The sequence below is a fragment of the Pongo pygmaeus genome, chromosome 15, assembly GCF_028885625.2.
Source record: "Pongo pygmaeus isolate AG05252 chromosome 15, NHGRI_mPonPyg2-v2.0_pri, whole genome shotgun sequence".
Lineage (NCBI taxonomy): Eukaryota > Metazoa > Chordata > Mammalia > Primates > Hominidae > Pongo > Pongo pygmaeus.
Genome location: NC_072388.2, coordinates 90,627,600 through 90,640,966, shown reverse-complemented (window position 1 = coordinate 90,640,966; position 13,367 = coordinate 90,627,600). Strand labels below are relative to the sequence as shown.

The window sequence follows — 13,367 nt, the reverse complement described above, 5'->3', positions numbered from 1 at the left end:
CAAACTCCTGACCTCATGTGATCCATTCACCTCGGCTTCTCAAAGTGCTGGGATTATAGGCATGAGCCACGGCACCCACCCCAAAAATATTTCTACAATGCGTCTTTCTGAATCTCATAGCTACCGCATCAGAAACTATGAGGTACCATCCTGAAATCTGCATTTTATTTGTTTGTTTGTTTGTTTGAGACGGAGTCTTGCTCTGTCGCCCAGGCTGGAGTGCAGTGGCACGATCTTGGGTCACTGCAACCTCCACATCCTGGGTTCAAGCAACTCTCCTGCCTCAGCCTCCCAAGCAGCCAGGATTACAGGCACCCACCACCACACCCGGCTAATTTTTGTATTTTTAGTAGAGACGGGGTTTCACCATGTTGGCCAGGCTGGTCTCGAACTCCTGACCTCAAGTGATCCGCCCGCCTCGGCCTCCCAAAGTGCTGGGATTACAGGCGTGAGCCACAGCGCCCAGCCGAAATCTGCATTTTAAAGAGTTTAAGATAGGCCAGTAGTAGATCAGACACAAAACACAGTATGAGTGAGTCAGGAAAGACATCCCAGAGGAAATGCTTCTGAGTCAAGACTGAAAGATGGATAGGGGTTAACCAAACAGAGGAGGAGAGAGAGGTAACAGAGAGGAGGGGAAAGGGAGTCAAACAGCATTCCAGGCTGAGGCAACACCAGATACAAAGGGTGGCGATGGGGAAAGGCTCAGTGTCTCTGACAAACTTAAAGACCATTCAGCCTGGAACATAATGAGCCAGCGAGAGAGTTTGGGGACAGCAGGCCCTAATGCTACAGGATCTCCTCGGCCGTGGAAATGATTTCAAATTTTATCCTAAGAGAAATCAAGAGCCATCTAGGGTTTTAAGCAAGAAAGTAACATGATGGTTACTGTGGCAGCGACTCACTTCATCCCAACTTCTTGATACTTTCGCTTCTGGAGGTCATATTTCTCTAAGATCTTCCAGAAAAAAGTCTTAAAGCCACCTTAACCTTTTTTCCAGTCCAGCTCTTAAATTTTTTCCTCCTCTTCCCCAATAATAACATGAGTGTGGATCCAGCTTGTTCACAAAGCCAGCCTTACTCCAAAGCATCCATCTGTAAAGACTCTTCACTTACACCTGTGATTTGTGGGCCTGAAGAAAACTATCCATCCTTGCAAATGTCTTCTGCTGAGATGCCTCACATGGAGACTGTCTCTCCCTTCCTTCATGGATCTGCTTATTTAGGACAGCCCTGATTCTTCCACCCCTCCCAAAGGCAAACAACCCACTTCTGCAGAGAAGAGTGCCAGAAAAAAGGAAGACAAGGTCCCATTCAAGAAACAGAAGACCAGAACTGTGTTCTCTTCCACACAGCTGTTTGTACTCAATGATAGATTTCAGGGACAGAAATACTTCAGCCTCTAGCAGATGCAAGAACTTTCCAACATCCTGAACCTCAGCTACAAACAGGTTAAGACCTGGTTCCAGAACCAGAGAATGGAATCTAAGAGGTGGCAGGAAAACAACTGGCCAAAGAATAGCAATGGTGTGACTCAGAAGGCCTCAGCACCTATCTACCCCAGCCTCTACTCTTCCTACCACCGGGGATGCCTGGTGAATACGACTGGGAACTTTCCAATGTGGAGCAACCAGACCTGGAACAATTCAACCTGGAGCAACCAGGACCAGAACATCCAGTCCTGGAGCAACCACTCCTGGAACACTCAGACCTGGTGCACCCAGTCCTGGAACAATCAGGCCTGGAACAGTCCCTTCTGTAACTGTGGAGAGGAATCTCTGCAGTCCTGCATGCAGTTCCAGCCAAATTATCCTGCCAGTGACTTGGAGGCTGCCTTGCAAGCTGCTGGGGAAAGCCATAATGTAATACAGCAGACCACTAAGTATTTTAGTACTCCACAAGCCGTGGATTTATTCCTAAACGACTCCATGAACATGCAACCTGAAGATGTGTGAAGATGAGTGCAATTGACGTTACTCAATTTCAGTCTGGGCCCTGTCTGAATCCTTCCTCTCCCCTCCTCCCATCCCTCACAGGATTTTTCTTGTTTGGAAACCACATGTTCTGGTTTCCATTATGCCTATCCAGTCAATTTGATGGAGGGTGGGGTATGGTTGGAGTCTAATCAGAGAGATTTCTTTCTTTTTTCCTATTGAATCTTCCTGGAGAAAAGACAGGCATGTGCCTGTAGTCCCAGCTACTCAGGAGGCTGAGGCGGGAGAATCACTTGAGCTCAGGAAGTGGAGATTGCAGTGAGCTGAGATCGACCATTGCAGTCTAGCCTGGGTGACAGAGTGAGACTCCAAAAAAAGAAAGAAAGAGAGAAAGAGAGAGAAGAAAGAAAGAGAGAAGGAAAGAAAGAAAGAAAGAAAGAAAGAAAGAAAGAAAGAAAGAAAAGGAAGGAAGGAAGGAAGGAAGGGAAAAGAAAAAAGAAAAGAAAAGGAAAGAAGGAAGGAAGGAAGGAAGGAAAGGAAAAAAGGAAAGAAGGAAAAAGATAGATGAAGTTCTTGAATAGACATTTCTCCAAAGAAGGTGATATGGTTTGGATCTGTGTCCCCACCAAATCTCATGTCGAATTGTAATCCCCAATGTTGGAGGTGGGGCCTCATGTATGATGGGGGCGGTCTCTCATGAATGGTTTAGCACCATCCCACTAGTGCTGTTCTCATGATAGAGTTCTCACAAGTTCTGGTTGTTTAAAAGTCTGTAGCAACTCCCCCTTTTCTCTCTACCTCCTGCTCCTCCTCTGTCTCTTCCTGCCTCACTCCCTTTTGCCTTTTGCCATGATTGTAAGTTCCCTGAGGCATCCCCAGAAGCTGATGCTGCCATGCTTCCTGTGCAGCCTGTGGAACTGTGAGCCAATTAAACCTCTTTTCTGAGGGCAGTGTGCGCTTCTTAGGCTCTAGAGCAGTGGCATCCTCTGCCTGCACCCCTTCCTTGCCAGCCGGCATTTCAGCTGCAGAGTTTTGCCCACACTTTGAGACTTAGGGAACAGAATTTGCCCACTTATCTGGTATAACTAGTTCTGATGGCTGGGAATAAAGGAAGAGGACATGCTGCTTATACCTTTAATATTGAGGCTGTTGGATTTAGCAAAGGTAAAAAGTTACCTGATGTAGTGTTGAAACCACCCCCACTATTTCCTGGTATAGATTATAAACCGATGCCACTGAAAACAGGAGAAGGTGAATAATATATGCTGGCTTTGAAACAGGAGTTGAGAGAAACAATGAAAAGAATGCCTTATTTTATTGAAACACATGAAGAAAGACAACATATTGAAAGATATAGTAAAAGATACATGAAGGTATACAAGGAAGAATGGATACCAGATTGGAGAAGACTTCCAAGAGAGACGATGCCAAGAAATAAATGTAAAAAAGCAGGCCCAAAACCCAAAAAGGCAAAAGACGCAGGCAAATGCACATCACTCACTAATACTGCAGATGTGTTGAAAAAAATTGAGGAATTGGAAAAGAGAGGTGATGATGAAAAATCAGATGAGGAAAATTAAGAGAAAGAAGAAAGCAGAGAGAAAAGTAAAGAAGGTGATGATGATGATGACAATGATGCTGCAGAACAGGAGAGATATGATGAAGCAGAGCAAGAAGAGGGAAATGACTACATTAATTCATACTTTGAAGATGGAAATGATTTTGGCGCAGACAGTGATGACAACATGGATGAAGCAACCTATTAGGCATGAAATTTTTCAAAAAATGTTTTTATGATGCAGCTTCTGAACATTTGGACAGACTTGTTTTGTATTTTATTTCTGATAAGGAATAAGTATTTATTTTTGTTTGGTTTTTTTTTGTACAAATATTTGTTACCAAAATATTCAAAGCCACTTTGAGTTTACATTCTAGTTACCTTACAAATTAGTCCCTGACATTCCGACATTCCTTCTAAACACTTCTGCCATCTCTCTTATGTACTCTCTTGGATTTCTTTGTATTATTTGAATATGAATGTGCCTAAATAATTTTTGCTCTCTTAATCTATGTATACATACATTCTTGCTTAATTGCTGATCTTTTGTAAGACTATTGCTAGTCATAATGGATTTCTAGAACCTGAAAGTTGATATAATACAGCACATGGAGCACGTTAAAAACAAAGAAACTTGAAAATAATTTTATTTTTAATTTTTACATGGTATATTCTAGACTACTGCATTATGACTACATAAACCAACCTGAGCTCTTACAATTACAGAATTGTGAGGTAGAGGTTTTGTGATGGAAAACATACACTCAGGGAAAAATACCAAACTAAGCAATATAAATTTCACAGCTCACAGCTTAGCCAGTACAAAGAAACTTTCACATGGGGTGAATATTATAAATACTTGAATTTGGGACTAACCTAATACTGTATGATATATGAATTAATCATCCCACTGTAATAACTTTGACATCTTCAAGTAGTTGGGCTTATGAAAAATTTGACTAAGACATTTTATTTAATTTTATACTTTATGTAAGTGTAAAATAAGTTCTGGTCATATAAATATCACTGTAGAATGCATGTGTGTGAACTCTATGAAGTGTTGGTGGCCTTTTATGTACTCAAGCTGTACAATTGATTTATATAAAAATGCAAAATGAACTCAGGTCATTTTGAAATTAAGATTAATTTTTTTGTTGTTTAACTTTAAAGCTAGCTCCCCTAACTTTACATATTTTTTGGGAAAAAATACCTAAAAACCTCAGCTTACAAAGACTCTCACAAATGCCAAAGATTTTCAAGGAAAGTCATATTATATATTTCAAAAATGATTTATCAATGTGCTCTACCAAAAAAAATTGTATTTTTCCCCTTTAGGAAGATATTATTATCCTCTAATGTGAGAATCAGATCCCTAGATTCTATTTCTACCTGTACTGTTAAACTCAACCTTGAACCTGAGCTTGGTTGCTTCTGTGCCTTAGTTTCTCCACTCATAAACAATTTCCTACAAAAATTGTATAAACACCAACCAAAATTTACCATATGTATTCATTCTCTTGCCATAAAGATCACTTCTTAATTTACATTTGGCTCTCACCCTCTAAAAATGTGTGGTTTGGAGAGTAACTGAAAACACAATTTTAAGAAACATGTTTTCCTCACAAAATATATTGTAATCTGATTTTCCTATCTTGTATTCCTGCGGAAAATTAGAGAAAATGTGTATTGTCTTGTGCCATTTTGCAACATGACTTTCTCAGGAAAAAGATCACTTTCAATGGCAAAGTATCTTGGGCCCCAATATCACTAAGGAAAACTCAAGCTGGGAACTGCTTAGGGCAAACCTGCCTCCTTTTCTATTCAAAGTCACTCCTTTGCTCACTGAGATAGATTCATATCTGATTTGCCTCCTTTGGAAAGGCTAATCAGAAACTCAAAAGAATGTAACCATTTGTGTATCACCTTTCTGTGACCTGGAAGCTCCTTCCCCACTTGAGTCTTCGTGCCTTTGCTTCAAGTTGTCCTCCCCTTCCAGACTGAACCAATGTACTTCTTACATATACTGATTGATGTCTCATGTCTCCCTAAACATATAAAACCAAGCTTTGCCCTGACCACCTTGGGCACATGTTTTCAGGACTTCCTGAGGCTGTGTCATGGGCACATCCTCAACCTTGGCAAAATAAAAATAAACTGTCTTTTTTTTTTTTTTGCTCTGTCGCCCAGGCTGGAGTGCAGTGGCACAATCTCAGCTCACTGCAAGCTCCGCCTCCTAGGTTCATGCCATTCTCCTGCCTCAGCCTCCCAAGTAGCTACAAGCGCCCGCCACCATGCCCGGCTAATTTTTTGTATTTTTAGTAGAGATGGGGTTTCACCATGTTAGCCAGGATGGTCTCGATCTCCTGACTTTGTGGTCCGCCCGCCTTGGCTTCCCAAAGTGCTGGGATTACAGGTGTGAGCCACCACACCCGGCCAGTCAAATCTTTCCTGACTGTCTGAGTTATAATTTTGCAATGAGTTTCATAACTTTAAATCATGACTATCACAGTTTTCATAAATAATCTAGGTAAATAATTAAAACAATTAGGTAAATGTAATGGGATAAATACTTGTAGACAAACTTGTCATAATTTAGAATATAAAGTTATATTAAATTAAATAATAGATATTTCATTATTTGAGTATTTTCCAATAAATATATATTGTAGGAAAACATTCTTGCTAAAGAAAAAAAAGTGTGTCCTTTAAAAAAAAAAAGTGAACAAGTTTTGTCTAATTCAAAGCTTATTTAAAAGTTATATATAAAACAAGGTAAAAGGAGTCAGGAATAAAAATGATGTAAAGAAAGTTATAAAAATAAAGAGGTTTTTTTTTAGGTAAAAAAGCTTAAAGAGAAATAATTGTATATAAGAAAGAATCTTGTGTGGTAAATTTTGTCCCAAAATAAAATAACTGGTTGTTTAAAAAGGAGGGAATTTCAGAACAAATCAGAAAGTCTGGCCATGTCATGAATAGTCAGTGTAAGTCACAATAAGAGGATTTATATATTTAAAGAAAAACAAAAACTTTTATATAATCAAGTTGTCATATTATTATTAAATTTTGATTTGCTTAGGGAAAAAAACTGAGATAAAACATTTTTTAATTAATGTTATTACATCCATGTATCTTCCTGTATGTGCTTTTAAAGTCCTTGTAACATTGAGTTAGAGGGCCTTAACTTCTGGGTCTAAAAGGGCACCAAGTGCTGCTAAATCTTAAACACTGACAGCAATTAAACCTCATCTTCAGGCCCCATAGAAGATGCCAATTAAGGGGTGGGGGGAGTGGGGAGGGATAGCATTAAGAGATATACCTAATGCTAAATGACAAGTTAATGGTTGCAACACACCAACATGGCACATGTATATATATGTAACAAACGTGCACATTGTGCACATGTACCCTAAAACTTAAAGTATAATAATAATAAAATTAAAAAAAAAGAAGATGCCAATTAAAACAAACTGCATTCCTGAGACATGGGCAAGAAATTAAAGCCATTCAACTGCTTAAGGCCCGGGGACTACTGCAGAAGAGGTGGGCACATAAGATTGTAAGGGCCAATTTTGAAAGATACACTAAGTTCAGTTTCTCTATAAATTAATTATTAATGTCAAAGGCACACTGATGCAAAACCAGTATATGGACCCCCATGTCAGATTAACACGGTTTTCTTGAAGCATTAAAGAACCTCTTAATAAAGGTTATAAAAGGCTTATGGAAGTTATATTTTATAATCAAGATTAAATTTTATAGATTGTTTACAAAATTTTGGAAAACAAATGTAATCGGCTTCATGCTGTTTTTATTAGGGTTTCTTGTTTAGAAAATTAAGTCTCAACTCAAATAATGAAGGTTTTTGCTTTTTTTGGAATGCTGGAATTATCACTTTGGTTAAATAAATGACTTTACAATGACCTGTAATACTATTTTGTAATATCAAATGTTTTAAAGCTTTTATATTTGACAAACTTTCCAAAATCAAATTATAAATTATATCTTTTTGGCCAGGCACTGTGGCTCATGCCTATAATCCCAGCACTTTGGGAGGCCAAAGCAGGCAGATCATGAGGTCAGGAGATTGAGACCATCCTGGCTAACACAGTGAAACCCCATCTCTACTAAAAATACAAAAAAAAAAAAAAAAATTAGCTGGGCATGGTGGCAGGCGCCTGTAGTTCCAGCTACACTGCACTCCAGCCTGGGCGACAGTGCGAGACTCCATCTCAAAAAAAAAAAAAATTATGTCTTTTTCTAACCTAATTAGTCCTTTAAGACATTAGGTTCCTTAAGTCCAAAAATGACATAACTTGGCTTATTTTGGTATAAAAATTATACAGGAAGCATTGTCAAATATGAAATTGTGTTTGGCTTTCTTTGGGCTATATTTGTATACATATCTAATTTTGTTACAAATTTATAGGAAACTCCTGTAATTCTGATATAACTTAGTGTACATTATCAGTAATAATCATAATTGTTGTGTTAAAGTTATCATGTGCCACAGAGGTAACAAATTTCCTTGTCAATTGTGTCTTTTAACTATGGCTGCCTTAAAATTTTTTTCATCCACAAACAATTGTCTTGTTTTGCCTTGTTTTAAATGCTCTTTAAAAGGTGGATTTATAGGCCAGGCATGGTGGCTCATGCCTGTAATCCCAGCACGTTGGGAGTCCAAGGCTGGCGGATCACAAGGTCAGGAGATTGAGACCATCCTGGCTAACATGGTGAAACCCCATCTCCACTAAAAATACAAAAAATTAGCCGGGCGTGGCGACAGGCACCTGTAGTCCCAACTACTGGGGAGGCTGAGGCAGGAGAATAGCATGAACCCAGGAGGCGGAGCTTGCAGTGAGCCGAGATCGTGCCACTGTACTCCAGCCTGGGTGACAGAGTAAGACTCTGTCTCAAAAAAAAAAAAGGGGGGTGGGTTTATAATTAGCTATAGGACTGTAACAGGTGCACTTAAATGCAGGTTTTCTGATAACTTTGGAAATTGTGACACTGGAATAAAGGAACTTTGAAACTCTCATGGAGAGCTGAAATGTTCATGACTATCAAACAGAATAGGAGTTAACTGAATTAACTGAACCAATAGAAAACGGAAGTAATCTTTTTGACTTTTTGCTTAAAATGTTGCTGATACTTTGTTTTGTTTTTCAGAGTTAAGAAAATAATTCTTTTAAGCTATTTACAACTTTTAATAATTGAGTAAAGTATACTCCTGTGAACAAAATTTGGAACCTATTTGTTTCCCTTTACCTGATTTCTCTAGAATTTGGAAACTATTTGTGACTATTCTTAATTTATAGCAATATAGTTATTTGCATAAGTGCAGTAAGAATCTGTTTTCTTTTGCAATAGGACACAATTGGAGGAATTGGTTATTTTACCAAGGCTTTGACTGGAATGATGTGCTTTTCTTTAAGGAAGCAAACTTGACTTATGGAGCCAATAAAGCCCTTGGGAAACTGGCCTCATATTTTGTGTACACAGTCCCTGTACAGGGTTTCTGACCTGTGCTTAGTAAAGAATGTCATTTTCTGACAGGCACAGAAGCCCCAGGTTTATCTTGGATCCTCAAGAGGAGAGGAAATTCACACAACTCATAGATATTTGACAGCACAAATCCATGGCTGGGCTCGGCTTTAAAAAAGTCTTATCTGGGCTGGGTGCAGTGGCTCACGCCTGTAATCCCAGCACTTTGGGAGTCCGAGGTGGGCGGATCACAAGGTCAGGAGATTGAGACCATCCTGGCTAACATGGTGAAACCCTGTCTCTACTAAAAAAATTAAAATAAAAATAAATTAATTAAAAATAAATAAATAAATAAGGCTTATCTGAGATTCCTCCTATGGAACAAAGTTCCATCAAAGCCAATTTAAAAGCCTATGTAAAAAATAATTATTCTTGCTACACTGTATACAAATATTAGGCCAAGTATAATAAAGCATACCAGTCATACTATGATTTGTCTTTAGTAAAAATGGGAAACTGGAGAGGGAAAAATTATGTTTCAAAACTACAGTAGACCTGTTGTTAGATCCTAGTCTTGTCTAATATTTTTTTCAATTTTTATAATTTTCTATAGTTGGGACTGAATTCTAATTTTTCTTGACTACAAGTCTTCAAAATAATGTTTTCAATTTTTTTCCTTCTTTTTTATCCCCATTTTTCTTTATTTGGAGTCACTGAAAACTAAGCTGTGCTTTCTTAAAACCCTGCAAACTGAAGCCAGACAACTTAAACTTCAGAAGAAAATAACTACAACCTATTTACGTACATAAGCCACTTTCATACCTGCCTACTAATGTATGGACTTCAGAGTAATGTGGCCTATATTGATTTTTCCAGGACTGTTCTTTTTTTTATTTTTTATTTTTTCTCCCTTCCTCCCCTCTATTTTCTCTTCACAAGACATGAGGTTTCACAGCCTGCTAAAAATGAGCTTTTGGGACCTCCCCATTGTATTAGTCCATTTTCACACTGCTGATAAAGACATACCCGAGACTGGGCAGTTTACAAAAGAATTTACAATTTACAAAAGAAAGAGGTTTAATTGGACTTACAGTTCCACATGGCTGGGGAGGCCTCAGAATCATGGCAGAGTTCAAAAGGCACTTTTTTTTTTCTTTTATTATTATTACACTTTAAGTTTTAGGGTACAGATGCACAAAGTGCAGGTTTGTTACATATGTATACATGTGCCATGTTGGTGTGCTGCACCCATTAACTCGTCATTTAGCATTAGGTATATCTCCTAATGCTATCCCTCCCCCTCCCCCCACCCCACAACAGTCCCCGGTGTGTGATGTTCCCCTTCCTGTGTCCATGTGTTCTCATTGTTTAATTCCCACCTATGAGTGAGAACATGCGGTGTTTGGGTTTTTGTCCTTGTGATAGTTTGCTGAGAATGATGATTTCCAGTTTCATCCATGTCCCTGCAAAGGACATGAACTCATCATTTTTTATGGCTGCATAGTATTCCATGGTGTATATATGCCACATTTTCTTAATCCAGTCTATCATTGTTGGACATTTAGGTTGGTTCCAAGTCTTTGCTATTGTGAATAGTGCAAAAGGCACTTCTTACATGGCAGCAGCAAGAGAAAATGAGGAGAAAGCAAAAGTGGAAACTCCTGATAAACCCATCAGATCTTGTGAGACTTATTCACTATCACGAGAATAGCATGGGAAAGACCAGCCCCCATAATTCAATGACGTCCCCCTGGGTCCCTTCCACAACATGTGGGAATCCTGCGAGATGCAATTCAAGTTGAGATTTGAATGGGAACACAGCCAAACCATATCATTCTGCCCCTGGCCCCTCCAGATCTCATGTCCTCACATTTTAAAACCAATCATCCCTTCCCAACAGTTCCCTAAAGTCTTAACTCACTTCAGCATTAACCCAAAAGTCCACATTACAAAGTCTCATGTGAGACAAGCAAGTCCCTTCCACCTATGAGCCTGTAAAATCAAAAACAAGCTAGTTACTTCCTAGATACAATAGGGTTTCAGGTATTGGGTAAATACCTGTATTTACCCATTCAGCCATTCCAAATGGGAGAAATTTGCCAAAACCAAGGGGTTATAGGACCCATGCAAGTCCAAAATCCAGCAGGGCAGTCAAGTTTTAAAACTCTAAAATGATCTCCTTTGACTCCAGGTCATGCTGATGCAACAGGTGGGTTCCCATGGTTTTGGGCAGCTCCACCCCTGTGGCTTTGCAGGGTACAGCCTCCCTCCTGTCTGCTTTCACGGGCTGATGTTGAGTGTCTGCAGCTTTTCCAGGCACCCGGTGCAAGCTGTCAGTGGATTTGCCATTCTGGGGTCTGTAGGACAGTGGCCCTCTTCTCACAGCTCCACTAGGCAGTGCCCCAGTAGGGACTCTGTGTGGGAGTTCCCACCCCACATTTCCCTGCTGCACTGCCCTAGCAGAGGTTCTCCATGAAGGCCCCACCCCTGCAGAAAACTTTTGCCTGGGCATCCAGGTGTTTCCATACATCTGAAATCTAGGCAGAGGTTCCCAAACCTCAATTCTTGACTTCTGTGCACCCACAGGCTCAACACCACGTGGAAGCTGTCAAGGCTTGGGACTTCCACCCTCTGAAGCCACAGCCTGAGCTGTACGTTGGCCCCTTTCAGCCACAGCTGGAGCAGCTGGGACACAGGGCACCGAGTCCCTAGGCTACACACAGCATGGGGACCCTGTGCCTGGCCCACAAAACCACTTTTTCCTCCTGGGCCTTTGGGCCTTTGATGGGAGGGGCTGCCATGAAGGTCTGACATGGTCTGGAGACATTTTCACCATAGTCTTGAGGATTAACAGTAGGCTCCTTGCTACTTGCAAATTTCTGCAACTGGCTTGAATTTCTCCCCAGAAAATGGGTTTTTCTTTTCTATTGCATAGTCAGGATAGACTCTCTACCAAAAAAATTTTTTTTCAATCAGCCAAGTGTGGTGGTGTGTGCCCGTAGTCCCAACTATAATACTAGGGAGGATGAGATGGGAGGATTGCTTGAGTCCAGGAGTTCAAGACTACAGTGAGCTATGATTGAGCCCTTGCACTAAAGCCTGGGCAACACAGCAAGACACTATCTCTAAAAATAATAATAATAATAAAATAAATGAATGGCAAGAGAGAGCAAGTATAAATGAATGACAAATGGGCAGATATAGTGGAGATTTAAAATATCAACATATGCTATGAAGAAAGACAAGTATGAAATAGTAGGTTTGGAGAGCCTGCAGCCCCATGTTATCAAGTCCACTCATTTTATGTTTCCGTCTGGATCCCTGCAATGGCAGGGGCCAAGAGCAGTTAGTTTGGTAGTCCTGGGATGCAGAATTCAGAATGACACAGGCTTTCTAGGTCCCATGCAACTGCACGAGGTGAACGGCAAGCGGCTGAGTAATACTTGGGTTCAAATTACCAAGCAAGGGGGCAACTAAAATTCAGAAATACTGTACTTCTATTCTTACTTTATTATTAATGAATTGCTTTCCCCTTTTAACTTCTCAGGAACTTCACTTCTTCAGGGAATAAATATTTATTAGATATTTATCAGTTTGCAGAAATCCTGCAACGCAGAAAAACAAGTCAACATCTGTTACTTCTATTTGCAGAAAACTGGTAAATTCAAACAGTGTGCTAATGTTTCCACTCGGGAGGAGTGTAACTGCACAAAGGATCAGAAGTTTTCACATGCTGTTGCTTTCTCGGATTGCAGGGAAAAAGTAAGATCATTTCTAATTACCTGAAGACAGGATACTTTCTCATTAACAAGATTTTGAAATGTGCCTTTAGGTTAAACATGAAAACTAAGACATAGAAATAATGTCTTATTATAATGCAGAGCTAAATATGACACCGAGCTAGAAAGATCCGGATTTAAATGTACCTTGCAAGTTAATAAACCTCATTGGTAAAATAAAACAATAATACCTGCACTACCTTGTCCATTCCACAGCATTTGTATAAAGACACACACGCCCACACCCACACACACCCCTATATATACAAAAGCAACTTGTAGTCTGTAAAACATATACCAGGTTATGGTAAATATTGATTCATTTAAAATAACTTTGAGTATCTAGTATCAGGTTCTTGGAATATAGAAGGCAAAGTCATTGTAATCAAGCTCAGCCTGCTGACAGTCACAAATGAAAGACGGTGTAATATGTTGGTTAAGAGAAGGCTTCTGTGTCAAATAATATTTTATTCTGTTAGTATCAAAATTTGCATTAGAAGAGTCAAATATGCAGTTGGGGCCGGGTGCGGTGGCTCACGCCTGTAATCCCAGCACTTTGGGAGGCCAACGCGGGTGGATCACCTGAGGTCAGGAGTTCGAAACCAGTCTGACCAA

General features: G+C 39.8%; 1 protein-coding gene and 2 pseudogenes across 2 annotated transcripts in view; all 3 read left to right on the top strand.

The window, feature by feature from the left end:
* Positions 1-13,367, top strand: part of CATSPERB (cation channel sperm associated auxiliary subunit beta) — a 158,632-nt gene that overhangs the window by 131,222 nt on the left and 14,043 nt on the right. For both annotated transcript variants that reach the window (XM_054448695.2, XM_054448693.2), the window contains one exon: positions 12,625-12,735. In XM_054448695.2, coding sequence (XP_054304670.1) covers positions 12,625-12,735 — 111 coding nt within the window. The remainder of the gene's footprint in view (positions 1-12,624; positions 12,736-13,367) is intronic.
* Positions 1,043-1,955, top strand: LOC129012728 (homeobox protein NANOG-like; annotated as a pseudogene).
* Positions 3,029-3,700, top strand: LOC129012729 (DNA-directed RNA polymerase III subunit RPC7-like; annotated as a pseudogene).